Source organism: Brachyistius frenatus, unplaced genomic scaffold (assembly GCF_029030835.1).
Source record: "Brachyistius frenatus isolate BFR_SWC_R1_liver_20210118 unplaced genomic scaffold, ASM2903083v1 Contig_63, whole genome shotgun sequence".
Classification (NCBI taxonomy): domain Eukaryota; kingdom Metazoa; phylum Chordata; class Actinopteri; family Embiotocidae; genus Brachyistius; species Brachyistius frenatus.
In genome coordinates, this window is record NW_027210662.1 from 1594557 (window position 1) to 1614066 (window position 19510).

The window sequence follows — 19510 nt, forward strand, 5'->3', positions numbered from 1 at the left end:
CATTCGTTTCTTTTCATTTCATTTTCACTTTACGTTTCTCTACAAGTTACTTAGTTGCCTAAGCATCGCAGGCAGGGAAACTGTATAGTAATATAAAGTAATTCAACAAATTACTTTATATTACAAAGCAACAAATTATATTAGTGCAGTTAAAAAATATATTGAAATACAAGTGCAACCGACGGTACAATGATGTAGATCTTTTTGTACTAATGCTGCAGTGTAACATGAACCTAAGTATGTTTTCATCACATCTGGGATAACCAATAATACATATTAAAATATGAATACTTTTGAGGGATTTCATATGAGTATATGAATACACTAAATTAGAATTCAAGTATTTTTGCATATTGGTACGATACGTATGAGCTATACTTATAAGCTCACTTAAGTACTACTCAGGCAGTAATACACTTTTGTATGACTTTAGTGCATTTGCATTATATATTTTTGTGGCCCTCATATTTTGAACAAAAAATGATGAGGCGCTTGAAATGTACCTAGATATTAAAGTACACTTTTCATATATTAAATATACTTAAGTTTTATATTGGTCTTTTAAAAAGTCGTACATTACTTTGTTAGTGCTGTGGATTTTATTTACTTTTTAATTTTTTGTTTTACTGTGAAGCACTTGGCAAGCTTTCGAAAAGCGCTGTTTAAAAAAAACAACATTATTTTAAAAAGTCCTATAAAAAAATTACGGAAAGATAATGACATTTTGAATACATCAGTTGGAGAGGAAGGCTGCTTTTATGATAGAAACTGAATTCCTTTACATACAAATTACAGACAAATAATCAGACTACAGAGATTACTGAAAAATCAATTGTATTAAAAATGTTTTATTTTTTAAAAATTTTATTATCATTTAATTTGCTATACTGTATTGCACAATGACATACTGGGTGATACCTTTTGATTTGGGCTTGTCAGCACTAATTCACACTGGAAATTAGCCTATAATAAAACAAACAGGCAGAAGATGTAGTAAAATTATGAATTAAGATATATTTAAACAGTAACTTTTAAGTGACTGAGTAGTTGGATTGACAGTCTTTTCTGGTGCAGGTAAAAGTAATACGAAGACAAAAAATAAAGTCTAATTTAACAACTTTAGATATACCAATGTGTTCTCATTAAAGTCATGTCTTATGTAAGACCAACTCTGATGCAAGAGAAATGTATACAGGCAGATTCCGGCTCTTTTTCTGTAGTGACTCTTCACTTTTCATAAAGCCTCAAGTGAGGCGGTTTTTCACTCCCATGACGTTTTTGTCACCAGGCAATCTATTGACCATTTTATTGGGAAGCACTGGGGAACTTTCACAGTTTTGCTGATTTAACAACAAAATTTCTTTCCACGGTGTATGAACCGAATTACCTGAGGTTTAAAAAATAGTTTTGGACCCCCTCAAGGTTGCAGCTCCCGCAGATATATGCCTTTGGATGTTGCTAATGGTCTGGTCTGATGTTGTGCACTTCAAATCGCCGGCTATTTCTTAAGCCTGTTACTGCTAAATGGAAAATGTGTGAGTTCAGATGATAGTGTGTGTGTTTGTTTGTGTGTGTGTGACCTCTGCCATTAATCCACTTTACCTTTCATTTCCTTTCTAGGCTCTCAAATGACCCAGGGCACCTGGCTAGAATCCTCCTCTTCCCCTCCTCTTTTACATCATCCTCTTTTTCTCGCTACTTTTCTTCTTAACCACATATTTGTTTTTGCCTCATTATTTAAATCGTAGAGGGCACTCCAAAACAAGGGGTAGAGCCAAGGGATGGGGACTGGGATAGGGCCTTACATTAAGGACTTCTTTCCCTGCACTGGTCGCCATTTTTCATGTTATGCTCACAAAGCATTCTGGGAATTTTCTTTTACCATTCAGTATGGAGTCTGCATCAGAAAAAGCTACGTTTGGAGGGCTAAATGACCGCCATCCATCGATCCCGAAAAGAAACACGACACCCAAAAAGCAACCCCCAAAACATACCGTGTTTTCATGCCTGATATCTAATTAATGATGGGATTATTTTCAAATGGACTGCCAGAACATTAATACGAAGGAGTGACTTTAGCTAGCAACACCAAAATAACTTGTGGAAAAGATGTATTGACTTTGAATTTCATGAAGCACTGAGAATCAATGTACTTGTCGGAGCAATAAATGCACAGGAAATTGTCCTTGTAAGTATGATGCATGTCCACAGATTCCCATAGCAACCTACAGTTAAATGCACAATGACACCCATAATTGATATAACGTCAGATTCAGTCTATATATGACCCAACATATATTATGTGAGGTATAGCAATCTTATAGCCAATTCTGGCTGCAGCTATATTTAGATATAAAGAAACACAGGTAATGTATAGGAACAACTTGGAGACATATTTGTTAAATGTGTTTTGACCAGCTGCATTTAGCTGCGGAGGATTTATGGCGCTTTAAGCTCCTTCTTGACATAATGAATAGTGTGTCACAGTGCAGGCAATGGCACTAACAGGAAATAAACTGAAAATAAATTACAGCAATAGCAGTATTATTAAGCCCAGAGGGAGGTCAGGGATTTGGTGTCACAAAATCTGCTTATCATGTTCTTTTTATTCTTCAGCAAAATTTGATATGGCACCTCTGCTGACCAAGACGCTGATGATTACTTTAAAATGCATATACATAAGTTCAAAAGGGGGAAAAGGAGTCTTATCAGCACAGATAACAGCCTGATGTGTTTTCTTAAAAGATGTCCTTTTGCTGAACTCTATATTTTATGGAGCATGTTACTTAAAGGACACTTGTAAAATGAGCTTGTGCAGGTCACTTTTCTTTCCTAAAGTCACAACCATCTATTATACTGTACGCTCCCTAAAAACATCTTCTTGTGAGGATATTGTATTGTTTTATATTATTAGGTGGTTAACTTTGACCTTGCTCATAATTGTAACATGCCTAACAACCAGCCATTCACCTCGCCTATGCTCGATAAAGAATATTAAAAAAAAGATATACTTATCTTAACCAAAATGTAAATAATGACCTTGTAGGGAGTGGCTTCGTAATCCAGGTGCAGTAGAGGATTATGAAGTGGGAAGACCCACTCCGATCCATGAGAGTGACTTCTATTAATTTCATATTAGTGAGTGTTTGCAACATCTGTGTTGAAATGATTGAATAAATAGATCCATAAAGTTTTAGGCCTGTGTACTTAAAAATGTACTGTTAAGTGAGAATGAGTCCAAATGTACATTTTGGTCAGAAACAGACAATGACAGAGCCTACATCGCAGGGACCGTGGTTCCATAAGAGAGAAATGAAAGTGACACATCAGCTGAGATGTGAAGCTTCTGCACAAGTGTATTTGGACATATTTCTAATTGTTTTCAAACTATATTAGAGATATATAATGGTTGCAGTTGCAGATTTATGTAGAAGAGTGGTCTCTTGGCCTTAGCGGACATCTGTGCTCTTCAGGAGCCCTTTGAATTAACACCTAATATCTATTATGTTATCCTTTCTGCTGACTGAGAATGAAAAGCTGCTTTGCCTCTAATGAGTGAACCATTGTTTTATTTATTAAAAAGATTTAATTGGATAAATTTGCACCGTTATTACAATAAACTGTATTTGTGTTGCGAGAGAACAGAAACCTTGACAGGCACGGTACGAGCAGGATTTAGCAATTGGTCAGTTCACATACAAACACATAAACACATTTGTGGATTTATGGCCCTTGCCATAAAAAACACACACACACACACACACACACACACACACACACACACACACACACACACACACACACACACACACACACACACACACACACACACACACACACAGAGATAATCTCAGACACACTCAGGGGGTTTGAGCAGTAATTGGTTCATGTGGAGATTCCTTTAGTGATGTCATCAGTAATTGAATTTGACAAATAGGAAGACAGAAAGGGTAGGAAGTGTTTGTGTGTATCTGCATGCATGTTTGAGGGTGATTTAGTGTGTATGTGTGTTTGTGTGCATGTGTGTGTGTGTGTGTGGGGGGTGTGTGTGTGTGGGGGGGGTGTATTGCTGCATGTGTTAGAACAGATACAAAGATTAAGAATTGATCTGGGTGCCATTTAATTTACCAGATGCAGAGTTTGACACGTGTCTACGTGATGCCACACACACACACACACACACACCCCTCTGTCCTTGGAAACGTGCTGTGTATGTACTTACATCACATCTTCATCAGGACATTAAGGGATATTTGATGATATCTGTTTGTGAAGTGTAATTACAGTCTCACATCACACTTCAAACAGCAGTGGTGAGCATTTTACATTCACATTCACATTCACATTATCTTTTGTTTGCATTCCGATTTAGATTCAATTTGGTGTAGTTTGCAGGTCGTCCTCAGATTGGATGCGATATAAAACTGATGCACACTAAGGGCCTGATTTACTAAAGGTTTGCGTGTGTAAAATGACGTGGAAATTTCGTGTAACGGGTAATATTGGGCATTTCTACTTGAACGTGTAAAATACTGGGAGGGAACATGCAAATAGAACAATTTAGCACCCGCAACAATATTTACTAAACCTGAAAGTAGAAACAGGAGATGGGATTGAATGTATTTTAGTACGACTGAAAGGAACGTATTAATCAAGTGCACAAATCTGGAGAGACGGCTGCTCTTATTGTGGTGAGAAGGAGACGCAGAGAAACTAAAGAATAGGTAGAGAACGTGTTTTTACACCCGTGGAAAATGGGAAGAATGTGAATTTGCGACAGTTAAAAAAAAAGAAAAGAAAAAAGTTTTAAATAGATTTGTGCCAGCTTCAATTTTGGATTCAAAATTGAAGAAATATCATTTTAAAATCGGCGTGGGTGTTATTCAGATGTACCACCATTTGAATAAAACTTCAATACTATCGGGAACATGTGTTCCTTTTTCTTATAAACTGACACAGATTCTTTAGACCAGGTGTCTCCAACCTCTTTTCCTCTGAGAGCAAAAAATGAAAGTGTCTGAACTCATGTTTAGTAACATTTATTCACATACTTGAGCTCCTCCCAAACGAGCTGAATAAGCTTATTTTAAGTGAACAGTAACAAACTGATATTCTGCACACAAATTTTATATCGCAACAGCTTAAATTCAGCAGCATGTACACGCTTTTTTCTATACAGCAAAAACGTAGGATGTCACAATACCTGAAATGCGTAATATGACTAGTTATTGTCTTTATTTTTTTACCAAAGCTCAGAAAAATCGACATCCTTCAGAAACAAATAAAACAAAGTTTTTGCTATGTCATCTTCACGCTCTGTGTGAAAGTACTCATGACATACACAACAATTAAAAAAATAAATATATTGGCGTGTGAATTAACAGTACGAAAAAAAAAAAAAAAACTTCTGCTTTGAGGCCTTAAGAGTGAGATATTTTGTAACTTCACTTGGTTTCTGTCTGAGTATGAATAAAGTGTTTATGGATGGTGGAAACGTTGGCTAAAGAAAGTGCTTCATCATAGTTTGGAGAAAGCAGACATCAATCAATTGGATGCAGATTTCTGAAGGTCATAAAGCTATTCTTGTCAATGGAGGTGGCAGAGCACATCACATTTAAAACACAGAGAAGGACATTTTTTTAAGGAGGTGAGCCTACATGCTGTCGCTGCACTTGAATACAAAAGAGGGGGAGGATAGGAGATGTGGAGGAGGTGAGGCAGGGAGACAGGTGAGAGCAGGGACAGAAGCCTGACTCTGCTTTTGTTCAAGTGTGTACTTGAATATATTACACAAGTGGGGGACACATGTCTTTTCACACAGTCACACTGTGTGTATTTCATAATGTGTCCTCGTATCATAAAATAAGAGAAAGTGTATGTGCGGATGCAAATACTACAATAATGCCGTTTGGCTGCTGATCTTAAATAATACTTTTTAAACTGGATATTTTCACTTTATTACAGGAGAGATGGCTTTCAGATTGAGGACTATTCAAAGTCAAACTTTATCTGAGGTGATGTTGGCAGGGACCGGTGGAGCTTTAACTTAAATTGAATGAAGAACAGAACAGAGTTGTTAGCGTTGCCCCAAAATGGTTTAGATAAGTGGCTAATCCTGGTTTAGCCAACAGTCAATTGTTTCCTTCCAATGATCTTTAAGTTAAGGGCTGGGTATTGTTCAAAATGTTTTGATACAGGTAAAAACACTTTGACTTTGATACTGGTTCCTGAACAATACTTTTTTCAATACCAATTTCATCAAATCCATTTTAACAAAAAATACAAAATATTACATTACACATAATGGTACAAATCTTTCATTTTTTTAAGCAGGTTAAAGTCTTTATAAAGCGGGAGCGTGATGAATAAATGACACAAAAATACCAAATACTAGCCTGCGAATACTTCCAATATATTTCAAAACTATTCATACCGGCAGCGGCGCAAATTTATGGCACTTGTCTTTGTTACATTTGTCATACATGGCTAATGACAGAAACATGTAACGGTCATTAGGAGTTTTGATGTGATGTCTGTTGTACTTCCCTGCGATGTGTTTGATTAATCCCTTTACTCCAGAAAGAGAACAAAAAAAAAAAGATTTTTCAAAGAGTAATATTCACATTCTTTGTAAAAGTACTCGTGATGAAAACAAGTTAAAAAATTGTTATATTGAAATGCAAATTTTAAAAATGCCCCAAATGTATAAACATCCTTAGAGGGGTGAGTGTAACTCAGGTTATTTTCCATTGCTATAATTTCCAGTCCTAAATACCTCCAGCAGTAGCTATATATAAAATAGCAACACAACTATTAGTCAACATTTTTTTTTTTTTTAAAGAGGCAATTTATGTGTGATATTCTGGTGTTCATTCGCTGTTGTTGAAGAGCATCATTCAACACGACTCCCGGTGTTGACTGCACAGCTTTGTTGCCGTTTTAGCATTTTCCAGGATGCCTTAGTTATTTGTTTGTAACTTTTGAGAATAAAGCAAATATAGCAAAAAAATATATTTAGTTTTGTTAAAACATGCTGTTTATTAATATTTCAATGAAGACATAATGATAAATAAAATGGGGCTATCATTCAAAACCATAAGTGTACAAGGTAGGAACGTAACATATATACCAATCACTGGCACTTATATACATCATATTGGTTAGTTTGGAACTTGTTATACAAAGTTTCCATGCAGCATTAAATGTAGCACACTGAATATAATCACCCTGCATATAATTGTTAAATATAAATTTGTGATGAATATGTTGTTATCTTGTTGTCAGTCTTACCTAAAACCTTTATAGTGTGTTGAAATTTGAACTTTAAGTGTTGACTGTTAACTGTGAAATAGTTCACATTCAAACAACTCAAGGTTAAAGTAAGATTTACTCTTTATGGGAGTCGAGTTTTAACTCCCACAGAGTTCAAGGTTCAACTCCAAGCAAAAAGAGTTGATTTGAACTCAGAGTTTATTCCAAAGATGTGAATTTGCTGTGTTGGGATTTACTCCAGGGTGAACGTAGCAAAACGTAGTGAAAGAGTTTTAAAACTAAAATGCGTTTAAGTGGACGTCGCCGAGGTATCAACATTTGTTACCAAATGACGTCACACTGTTTGATACAAGATACTATCAAAGCAAACTATCTCCTCTCCTCTCCTCTCCTCTCCTCTCCTCTCCTCTCCTCTCCTCTCCTCTCCTCTCCTCTCCTCTCCTCTCCTCTCCTCTCCTTAATCCATTTGTCATTTTCTCCCCACTCCTCATCCCATCTTTCCTCCCTTCATATCCCCTTGCTTTATGTGAGGTCAAGATAATGGCACTAATTTGTGTGTATGCATGTGCTTGTCCGCTATCTGTCCCCTACTGGCTGTGACACTGCTGACCTACACATACTGCTGTGTCAACAATAGCGCCACATACACATACACGCATCACAAATGACAGCATCACAAGCGACCTTAACAAGATAGTTTACACTGACAGAGAACATGAGAAAAGGAGGGAAGCTGTTATCAATGGAGGACTTCACTGTTGCTTCTCTTCTTATCAAGGATAAATGTGCTGAACTCAACAATAAGAACTGCATCAGTGAAATTAACAACAGTAAATTGCAGCCATCGTGAACCAGTGATTTCCATATGTTCATTAGATGGGCAGGGAAGTGTGTCCTTATCCTCTTTTAAAGGACAATAATGGTGTGCAACAGTGAATCCGCTGAACTAAAGACCCATTTTTTTCCACCTATGCATTCAGTGCGCTTACAGTGCGTGCAGTCTGCATGGTCACAAATTTTCAGTTGCATGCAGCTGTCCCCGGAGAAAGCGTGAATTAGCCCTTCGAGCCTGAGTTCAGGGCACAATCATCCTCCGAGTGCTGTGTAGGCTCTCTGGATGGTATTTAACAGCTGTCATGATGACTCACTGACAGCCACACCTGGAGTTCTACCCAGTGGGTGCCATTGTCAAACAGCTGTTTATGTTAAAACGGGGTGTGTGTGTGTGTGTGTGTGTGTGTGTGTGTGTGTGTGTGTGTGTGTGTGTGTGTGTGTGTGTGTGTGTGTGTGTGTGTGTGTGTGTGTGTGTGTGTGTGTGTGTGTGTGTGTGTGTGTGTGTGAGTGAGGAAATGGGAGTGTGTGTGTGTCAGAGAAGATGTCAACAAACAACAGCAGTTCTCTAACACTCAATAATCACATGCAGACTTTCCGTGCAACACGAACAAACACAATCAGCACAGCGGAGGTCTTAATGTTGCTGAACATTATTCATTGACGGCAGTGAGTTTAGAGAGCCGTGTTACACCAGTTCCTGTCAGAGCACCAGATTTTAATCTCCCTGTTTGACACATTCTGCATGTCATAATGAAAATACCGTTAGTAGAGATTTGACAAGGAAATGTGTATGTCTTTGATGGAAAAAAAAAATTCTGAGCGAGAAACGCCTCAATTGAATTCAACATAGTGCCTTGTATTAGCCACAATTTACAGAATACAATCTAAAAAATATGTTGATGTAATTTATGAGACTTTTTTCTTCAAGTTGAAACCTTGGGTTCAAGCTTCAGTGATAAAAAAAAAAACATCCCCTTGCTTTTACTATGCGTGTGTGTTGGCAGTTTTTCTGTGGACATGGGCAGAGAAGGCAGATCATTTTTGTGTCAAACTCTGAAAATCTGCAACCAAGGCCCTTGAAATGCTTCAGAAAGCCTACGGTAATGAAGCAATGAGCGGGGGGGAAATGTGTTTTCAGTGACACTTACGCTTGAGAAACGGAACGTCACTGTCCAAGACAGAAAAAGGCGCATAAGGTCATGAGCACAAACAGATGGTTTTATTTTGACATTCTCGCCATTACACACCATTAATTCATCCGCCAGGGTCAGAATGTCAACACCTACTGTAACTACTGAGTCATCATTTGGTGTAAATTACCTAATGTGTGCAGCGATGGCACGTCGGTGCTCCAACATGATAACTGGCCAGCTCACATCAGGTTGAAAACGGTCAAGTTTCTAATGTGCAAAAACACAGTCATTGCTGCCCATCGCAACTACTCACTGGATTTGGCTTCATGCCACTTCTTTGTGCTCCACAAAAATTGAGATAAAATTTGATGTGAGCTCTGCTCATGTTTCAGGTGCGTGAAGAAATCGGAGGACAGGACCAGTGGTCACAAAAACGTGTGTAACTAAAGTGCTGATGTGGCTTAAGTGAAGTAAATTGGAGCACTTACTTACAAAGGTTACAGCTTCCCCCGGCACATCTCGTGAAGAGCCACTCATATAATTCAAGCCACTGATTATAGCTGGTCTTTAAGGTTCATTTAGACTGAATTTGAATTTGACTGCTTATAAAATTTGAAGCAGTTTGGATCAAGGGTATAAGAACCTAAGCAAATTTGCCAAAACTAATTTTGCACTCATTTCAAAGACATATCACTTCACTTGGGATGAAAAAATACTCCAGCGGTCAAAATCTGGTGAATTGAGGCAAAACGTTGCAGTTTTTACACCAATTATACAACACCGTGCTCATCTCAAGTAAATATATATATTTGGAATCCAATGTCATATCTTATGCAATGTAATGTTGTTTTTACTTGTTATAGGCCTTTTGAATGTGACCCATTTGACAAAATCCGGTCTTTCTTAGATAGCAACCAAAAACCCGAGCGACATCTGGCTTGTCAGTCACAACACACGACGGCTCACTTGACAGCAGTCCAGTGAGTGGGTGACACGGCCCTACAATCTTAAGAGTGCACGTGTCCAGCACATATCTTAGTAACAACAAGGTCGAGCGAGCTAAGAAGTTTAGTGTTTCTTTGTCTGGTATTTATGCAGTAATCCCACTATCTCTAGAAAACATTAAAACGGGCTACAAATTGTCTGTTGCTAGGTCGCTACGAAGGGTCGGCCTACTTGCTGCAGTCGTAAACATTGCATACATTACATAAGAGCCTACTGACGTGACTGATTGTTTTCCAGTCCTAGTCTTACCCCATGTATTGCCATGGAAATGGAGATCGCACTCACAAAAAGTTGTATATTTTGAGAGAAAATTGCCCCACATGACATTTTGAAAACATATTTTACTTAGTTGGTAACTTGTGTAATTACATATGCGTACGGACCGCATCACTGTCGCGCCAATCAATGCTGTAAAAGCCCACCCTCTTGTGTAATATTACTGAAGCTGAAGCTCTATGGTTCTATAAGTGAAGTTTGTTGTCTCCTTACAAGCAGTGTGTCTCTTTAAATTTGTCTACAATGTGATTTTCTTTTTCATTTCATGTTCTTGTTTCCCTCACATGTATGCTCATAAGGACTTCGACACAACCGAATGCTGTACCCACCAATCACACACACGTACACACCCACACACACTCATACACAGAGCGCTCACATTACATTTATCTGACTGAGTTCCTTCCATTTTCACTCTGCTGTTATTGATTGGTCTTAAACAGCACCACTCCTGTTGGCTTGTACCAGGAAATTGGCTTCATATTGAAACTGTCACAGCAAGGGTGCGTTTCATTTTGGGTCCTGAGGGCGTTGGGAACGTAGCACAAGAGGAATCAATCTTTAGTCCCTCGCATTGGCTTGTTTCTGTAACGGTGTTAAAGGTATTTCTGCTTTATTAATTAGAACAACACTCGTGTAATTAGTTTGTGCGGCAGAGTGGCTCAGAGCTCCAGCCTGTGCTTCCACCAGGTTCAATTTCAAGTGTTAGTGAACACCCATTCTGCTTTAGAGTCCTTCAGAGAGACTCTGGACCGCTTCCAGCTCCATGACAGCTGCTCTCGCTGACCTCTACCCTCCTTGGAGAAGGGATTAAGTAAAAAGTAATGAGTGATTTCAGAGTCAAAGAAAAAAGAGATACTGATGACACACGGAAGTTTAGAAATTTGCATTGTGTGCACACAGAGCCACTCAAGGAAATTATAATTATTTGTGACAAGCAAATGTTTTACAAATGTGTTATGATTTTAAGAGGAAGTTTATAAAATAGACAGAAGAACTCATAACTTAGCCTGTTTGTGTTTAGACAAAATTAACTTCAGTTGATTGAGCATTTATAGTCACCATTTTGACAGCATGTTTAAGGAATCCTTTGATTTGTTTAACCATCTAGAAGAACTGTGGCCAAAAGTGCGTGCTTGTTTGTTTGTCCTTTTTCACATGCAGAATTGACACACATGTTTGCATGAAAGCATTTGAGTGACGCTACCCATATTTTGTTAAATGACTTCTCAATATTACACTGATTCCACCACAGGCGTGTTAACTCATCAAGATGTTGAGCTATGTGAAAGCAGCAAAGAAGTAGAGTACCAGCAAATAAACATGGATTTTTACAAGAAAACCCTTTTGGGCACTTTTTATTCAACAGAAGGAGAAGGGCTTGACTTATATATTTATGCAATCTGCTACGAGACAGTTTTTTACATCTAGAAGCTGAAAGGATGGACAACTACGGCTTACATGTACATACAGTAGTTGTTTGGCAATCCAAAAATAGACTAACCTTTATAAAGTTCCTCTCAGGAACATTTGGTTAACTGTTTAGTCAAATCCTTTTCAAAATCAACCTTAAAAAAAACAACCAAAAAAACAATATAGGCCTATGTTGCTTTTTTATGGTCAGATCATTGTAACATTACCGTCAGCAGTTCTGATTAGATGTGATAAGGTTAAAAAAAAAAAAAAAAAAAAAAAGCCCACACACGTGTCAGATTGTGCTGTTTTGCGCAAAATGAATGGGAAAACAACACAAATCTTTAAGATTTTAGATTTATATGATTATTCAAGATATATTTCTTACTGTGTAAAAATGATCCCAGTTTACGTCCCTACGTTGTTCTGATTTCCTCCTTGTGAAGTTTCTATTTATTAAGCTCTGAGAAACTTTTACTTATTCCATATTTAACATATCTGACTGATCATGACTTAAGATGCTGTGTTAATTGCCCAGTTTTTACTTGTTCAATTTCAAAGTAAAATATCAACTGGTTTAGCAATTAAGACTTTACTGTTTTCTTCCCAAAATGCACACCGGGCAGCAATACGGACCAATTCAATTTACCTCAAGTTGAACGGTGTCGAATTGTAAAAAAAAAGATCACATCTGTAAAGTTGTCAGTTATGTGCCTTCAGATCTGAGATTGTCCTGGTTTGACAATATGCATGCATGTCCCGTTACATCACACAGCCATGTATAAATGTGTGAATATGCATGTGTGTCCCATTATATGAAATCATTTGTAGGTGTGAAGTGTGTGTGTGTGTGTGTGTGTGTGTGTGTGTGTGTGTGTGTGTGTGTGTGTGTGTGTGTGTGTGTGTGTGTGTGTGTGTGTGTGTGTGTGTGTGTGTGTGTGTGTGTGTGTGTGTGTGTGTGTGTGTGTGTGTTTAAAAGTGTTCACATAATGTATTTTTGAAGCCTACGTCTGCTTGTATTTCTCACACGTACCTTGACCACATCCACGTCTGTTGAGCTGCAGGTGACCGAATCGTCCACCTCCCTCACCTGCCCGTCCGTTTCCACGGTAACCAGTTTGATGGGCACTGCGACACGTCGACCAGTAAGAATGGCTGTATTCACCACCTCTGTGTCCTGTGGTGAGAATGAAAGAGACTTTAGGAATAAAAGAGGCAAAAGGTATCAATATATCATATTTCAATGGTAGACTCTCTTGTCATGTCACACTTAATGAACATTTAGTTTGAATAATTTTGATTTAAGAACATTACTTAATACTCAAATCAATTTTTGTGACTTATTTGAGACACAGCACACGGTTGTTTGTATTTAAACAACATGCAGATCATGTGTCACAAAGATACATGTTGGCCCTCATCTGCTGCTGTATAAACGTATCTATATCTATAATAAAAGTGCAGAAAGACAGACTGAAATAAACAAGAGAGTTTTAAAGGAAGTGAAAGGGAGAAAAAAAAAAAGAGGTGATTATAAACCTCACGATTATTGTAATCAGCATGATTACATTTGATTAGATCCTTCCAACAAAAATAGCACAAACAAACCGGCACACGCACACACACCTCAGAACGCCGTGTGCCAGCGTCAATCTTGATTATTTGGCATTGAGTTTCCAAGGGTGCATTTATCATCGCCAACACACACACACAAGTCTGATTACAGGGTATTTTGCTGGGCCCACTGCTTCTGGATGGTGTGTGTGTGTGTGTGTGTGTGTGTGTGTGTGTGTGTGTGTGTGTGTGTGTGTGTGTGTGTGTGTGTGTGTGTGTGTGTGTGTGTGTGTGTGTGTGTGTGTGTGTGTGTGTGTGTGTGTGTGTGTGTGTGTGTGTGTGGTGTTTGACTCTACAGTGGAATTAAGTTGAGCATACAGGATGCCAATAGAGGAAGTGAAGAAAAAAAATGAAGAATAAATGTAAGATACTTTTTAGTAAATACATAGTGCATGCTAACACAGTTAGCATTGACATTGTTATATGTTGGTTTACAGTGTTTCTGTGAGTCATATGGTATTATATATGACATTAGATTATTGATACTAATATATGAGCATATACATACTGTAGGAAATTACTGTTGTTGCTGGTGAAGCACTTAATCTACAGTGGTGTAGTTTACATCTGTGGTACTCTGCCAAGAGTATGAACCAAATGATCGCATAATAAGTCTGAGGGATTTTATGATGTTAAATAGGAAAGCAAAGAAGAAAAACAATAAAGTTTTTTTGTGTCGACACAACAAGTTGGGAGCTGCTGATTTAATCTTTACCTTATGTTTTACTTTTTAAGCTTTTTATTGTTTATATGAAATATTAATCTTAAAAGTGACAAGTAACTTTATCTGCCGCATAAATGTAGAGGAGCTGCCATGCTCGTAGATGCTTGGACAGATGGGCAAGAGAAGCCTGACATCAAACCACAAACCCCAAATTTGATAGGCAAGCTGTGTTACCACGCCATGTGCGGGCGTGTGCGTGTGCGTTTGTGTGCGTGTGCGTGTGTGTGTGTGTGTGTGTGTGTGTGTGTGTGTGTGTGTGTGTGTGTGTGTGTGTGTCTGTAATGTTAATGGACATTTTAACATTTCTCTATTGACAGAAAAATTATAGTGCAGAATGCCAGCAATGACACGCACAAATACACAAGGAAAGACAGACCTGAAAAATCATGGACGTGATGTCATATGTGCATCATGTATAAATTCATCTGTCAAATACAGTGTAATGTATTCAAAAGAAACAACATAACTATGTAAATACAGCAGGAAGACATGTACAGTATAATGAGTAGAAATAGTAAATCAGGGCATGGATGCACATCAACAGAAAACGCACAAACCACAAACACGCCTAACAAGACAGGACTTCGGATGCACACGCACAAGAATTTTAGCACGTGTGACCGGGGACAAATTGCCGGATGCCCTATTCTTCTCTGCCACACACCGCTGCGTGACCTTTACTTAATGAGATCCCTCTCTCTCTCTCTCTCTCTCTCTCACACATACACACTTTCTTAATCTGTAATTCCTCGTTTTCCTCTGTCTTTAAACTCTGCTTGCCTGAAATCAGAAAAAGATGCTGTGCATACATTCAGCAGATACAGTTATACAGGTTGAAGGTGAGAGACAGGTGCGGAGACAGAGGAAGAGGAGAGGGGACAAACAGGATTAAAAGCATGGAAAAGATACAAAGAGAAAGACCGGGAGAGGACGATGGAGGGCAGAAGGAAAGCAGATGTGCAGAGAAAGAAAATGACGAATTAACAAGAATCTTCTTCCGTCTTGAGGTGAGGGGGGCAGATAGAAGGATAAAAATCAAAGAGGGACAAGGGCGAGAGTACTGGAGATAATATGTGTCTATTTATCTGTGTCTATATTAGTATGCAGTTTATATTGTATGTGTATGTGAAATTGTATGTGTGTTTGTGTATCCCGGGGCAGTAGCCTCTTGAAAGCTATAGTATCGCTATAGATAACATCATGTTTACATCTCCGCTATCTGCACCACGGGCACAGGTGACATTACAAGGCAAGAACACTTTTTTTCTTTAATAACAAAAAACTAAAACTGAACTGAACTGAAGACTTGAATTCATTTTTAATAGGGACTATTTGTCTGTTTTACTTTGTGTTTTTGTATGGAGTTATTCTTTATTCACATAAGGATAGAGGTGTAGAGTGATGCACTGATAAGCTGTCCACTTTTCTGCATAACGTACACATTTGCTAAATGTTCTGGTGACAATTGAAAGCAGGCAGATAAGTCTGTGTTACCAACCTGGTAGAATATCTGACACACACAGATGCACCAAGTGTATTAACTACTGCCCTCCTTAAAGCAACACAGTTATGCAGGTTACAGAGGCATTTGATCTGAGTCTACCATAGACTGTATATGAAAATGGACATAGTGGTCTGAAAAGTAAAGCCAATGCAAACACATTTAAAGTACAATACCTATGAGCACCACTAGGGGCTGGCTCCAAAATTCCTCTTGCTCAAACAGACGTCCGTTCAAAAAGCGTCAACTTCTCTCATGAAATACAAACTCAATAAATGTTTTCCACAAGTCATTATGATGTCCTTAGCTAAATTCCTTCCTTCTAATCAGTGTCCTGGTGGTCCTTCTGACAACATTTTCATAATCAATTAGACATTAGGCCTCAAAAAGAGGTATGTTTGGGAGCGTGCCTGGTTTGATTGACACGTCTGGGGTCAGGTTTCTGCTGTGGGTGGGCAGGTTAGTGCAACTCAGTATGATGCCAAAGTGTGTAATACACCCATGAGTCTGGGATCATAGGATACCAAGTCAATGTCATGTTTTGCCTTGCCGAGGCATGAAAAGTTAGGTGCCTCTGTGTTTAGACAATAAAAACCATGTGGTTAGGTATAGGAATAAAAACTACTTGGATGGGATAATACAATATTTATTTAAAGGAATGCATGCTGCTTTCTCAAGGACTATAACCCAAGGTTTGATCCATCCAATCAGCCCCTAACTTATACCTGACTCTAACTTGTATTACTTTTGTACTTAACCTCCTTCTTCGACCCATATGTGTTTGCACTTTTTACATCTAGACAAGGCATCCTCTCGTGAGCTGGTTGGTGTATTAGATGCTTTATTGGGATATCAGGCTGCATTGTGTTCTCTGATTCTCAGTCAGCTCCATCCATCACTCCTCCTCAAAACATGGTCACTTCTGGCTCCAAAAAAACATGATAGTGACAGCCAAAATGCCAGACTGGAGGCCTCAGGACAGCAGGTCTCAAACCAATGGTAGACATCAAGATTGGTTGTAATTCAATCTTCACTATCCTTCAAAAATGTTGAGTTGTCATTCCTGTCAAGCTCAGGTAAATATGGAACTATTGCTGCCGCTAGTGTTACTGCGGTTTTGTGAAATTTCACTCAGTCAGGATCAGTCCAGTGAGTGTTAAATGGTTGAAGTTGTAACGCTCCCATTTTTATTGCTTGTCATGTTGAAAAGCTGAGTAGGTAGCAGAAGGCCAGAGTTTTTTTGTTGGACTGCACGGCTGTGGCTATTTCCTGGAAGCACAATGCACCACTGACTAAACTCAAAGTTGTTTGCTCTTCTTTTACTCTTGTGCTTTGAATAAATAAAGAATGATCGAGAGAGTGGAGGTAGCGTTTCAGAGAGTGTGCAAAGAGAAGAAAAAGTAAAACATGACTTGGTAATTATGCAAATGGAGGCATGGAACTGCACTGTTGCACACACTTCCTGCTAATGTGACAGCCAGACATTAACCTGTGACAGCTGCCTCATTTGGAAGCTGGTTCAACACAAGTTCAGAAAACCTGCATTATTAGCCATTGGAAGTGCCTTATTAACCTTCATAGTCAGTCCAGCTTGAGTTTACAACCGGATGCAATGATTCACAGAGAGCGGAAAAAAGATCAACATAGAGAGGAGATCAAGGGAAAAAAATTAGACAAAGCAGAACAAAAAAAGAGAAAGTGTAGAAAAAAAACAGTAAAAAAAAAAAACTGCAGGAAGATGAATATTAGAGCAAGAGTAAAGCAGACAGAAAAAGAGACAGAGAAAGAAAAGGAAAGAATTTCATGCCTGTCCAAGGAAATTATTAAGTGGCTCGTCAACAACTGGCTCCCGACTGCCTTCAAAAGCTGCTCCACACTGCGCTGAGATAAGCTCAGAGGAGGTGTGTGTGTGTGTGTGTGTGTGTGTGTGTGTGTGTGTGTGTGTGTGTGTGTGTGTGTGTGTGTGTGTGTGTGTGTGTGTGTGTGTGTGTGTGTGTGTGTGTGTGTGTGCGCGTGTGTTCTAGTCATGTGAGTCAAGTATTTGTATGTATGAATTCATTATTTTTGTGCAAGTTCATGTAGGTCCCTGAACACACATGTGCATGGGTGTGTTTGTGTGTGTGTGTGTGTGTGTGTGTGTGTGTGTGTGTGTGTGTGTGTGTGTGTGTGTGTGTGTGTGTGTGTGTGTGTGTGTGTGTGTGTGTGTGTGTGTGTGTGTGTGTGTGTCTGTCTGTTTGTGCATGAGTGAGTCACTTATGCACTCACAGAGATTTTGCAAGAAAGAGGGAGCAAGAGAAGGAATACATATATATGTGTGTGTGTGTGTGTGTGTGTGTGTGTGTGTGTGTGTGTGTGTGTGTGTGTGTGTGTGTGTGTGTGTGTGTGTGTGTGTGTGTGTGTGTGTGTGTGTGTGTGTGTGTCTACACATGCATCTGCTATGCACTGAGAAATATGTTTGTGTGTGCAGGTTGCAAAGAGAAATATAGTCTAGGAAACAGCCACCCTCCTCAACCAAGCTTATCCATGCACGTATGTGTGTGTGTGCCCTGTAAGGTATGTGTGTGCTTGCAACTTCAAGTGAAGCAAGTAGAGCAAGACCACCCATCACACACACACACACACACACACACACACACACACACACACACACACACACACACACACACACACACACACACACACACACACACACACACACACACACACACTTGTAAAAGAGTTGACACAGTGAAAAAATTTGAGCTTTTTGCTCCGCTGTACAAATTCAATTCCAACTTACAATAAGAGTATGTAAGCAGTTCTCTGTCTGTCTCGCCTTCCTTCTCTGTTGGTCTATCACTCTTTTTCTCTGGTTTTCTCCATCTCTTGCTCTCTCTATTTCTCTCACACACACACTCACACACGCAAACACAGAAATCTCTTCCAGTCAGAATGAAAGTGCTGCCATCTAATCTGCGGTTGTTTCCAGTAAATGCACAAAGACATTAACACACACACACACACACACACACACACACACACACACACACACACACACACACACACACACACACACACACACACACACACACACACACACACACACACACACACACACACACACACACAAATACACGGAAACATATCAACCCTATCTGCTTTTCTGTTCATTCCTTAAATTGTCAAGTTTCTCATTTGGGGGAAATTGCTTGGAACATATATGACTGTGAGTCTCCTTTTGGTCTAACAGTGACCTCTTCACCACAGTCTGATAATAGAAACACTGCAGCCACAAAAACCTCCTGCTTCTTCTGCTACTGTACGCAATTAAAATCACAAAATTCTGGGATTTGAGAAGCGGTATAAGGAAAAATTAAATAAACCTTTGGCCTCCCTTTCACAGGGAGGTAAAGGTTGTGTTCTCAGCACCTCTTGCTCTTTTATTTGGAAGGGTATTGAATGTTGATGACTTGAAGGAAACACGACATCAGTCTGTTTGGTCATACATGTGTTAACATACTATTACATCATGTATGGATGTGTCTTGTATACCCACAGGCAGGGGACAGAGAGGAAATGAAAAGCAAAGCATTTAATCAGCCAGTGTCCCTTTGGCTATATTCCACACCTAACACTGGCATGCTGACTGACACACACACACACACACACACACACACACACACACACACACACACACACACACACACACACACATACAAAATTACCTAAAAATAGATTAGAGCCATCCCATCTATCGAT

At 38.9% G+C, this 19510-nt stretch overlaps 1 protein-coding gene across 1 annotated transcript in view; it reads right to left on the reverse strand.

Annotated features, from left to right (window-relative positions):
- LOC138625563 (transmembrane protein 132D) overlaps positions 1-19510 on the reverse strand; it is a 273192-nt gene that overhangs the window by 37569 nt on the left and 216113 nt on the right. The window contains exon 6 of the mRNA XM_069706563.1: positions 12967-13110. Within this exon, the coding sequence (XP_069562664.1) occupies positions 12967-13110 (144 nt within the window). The remainder of the gene's footprint in view (positions 1-12966; positions 13111-19510) is intronic.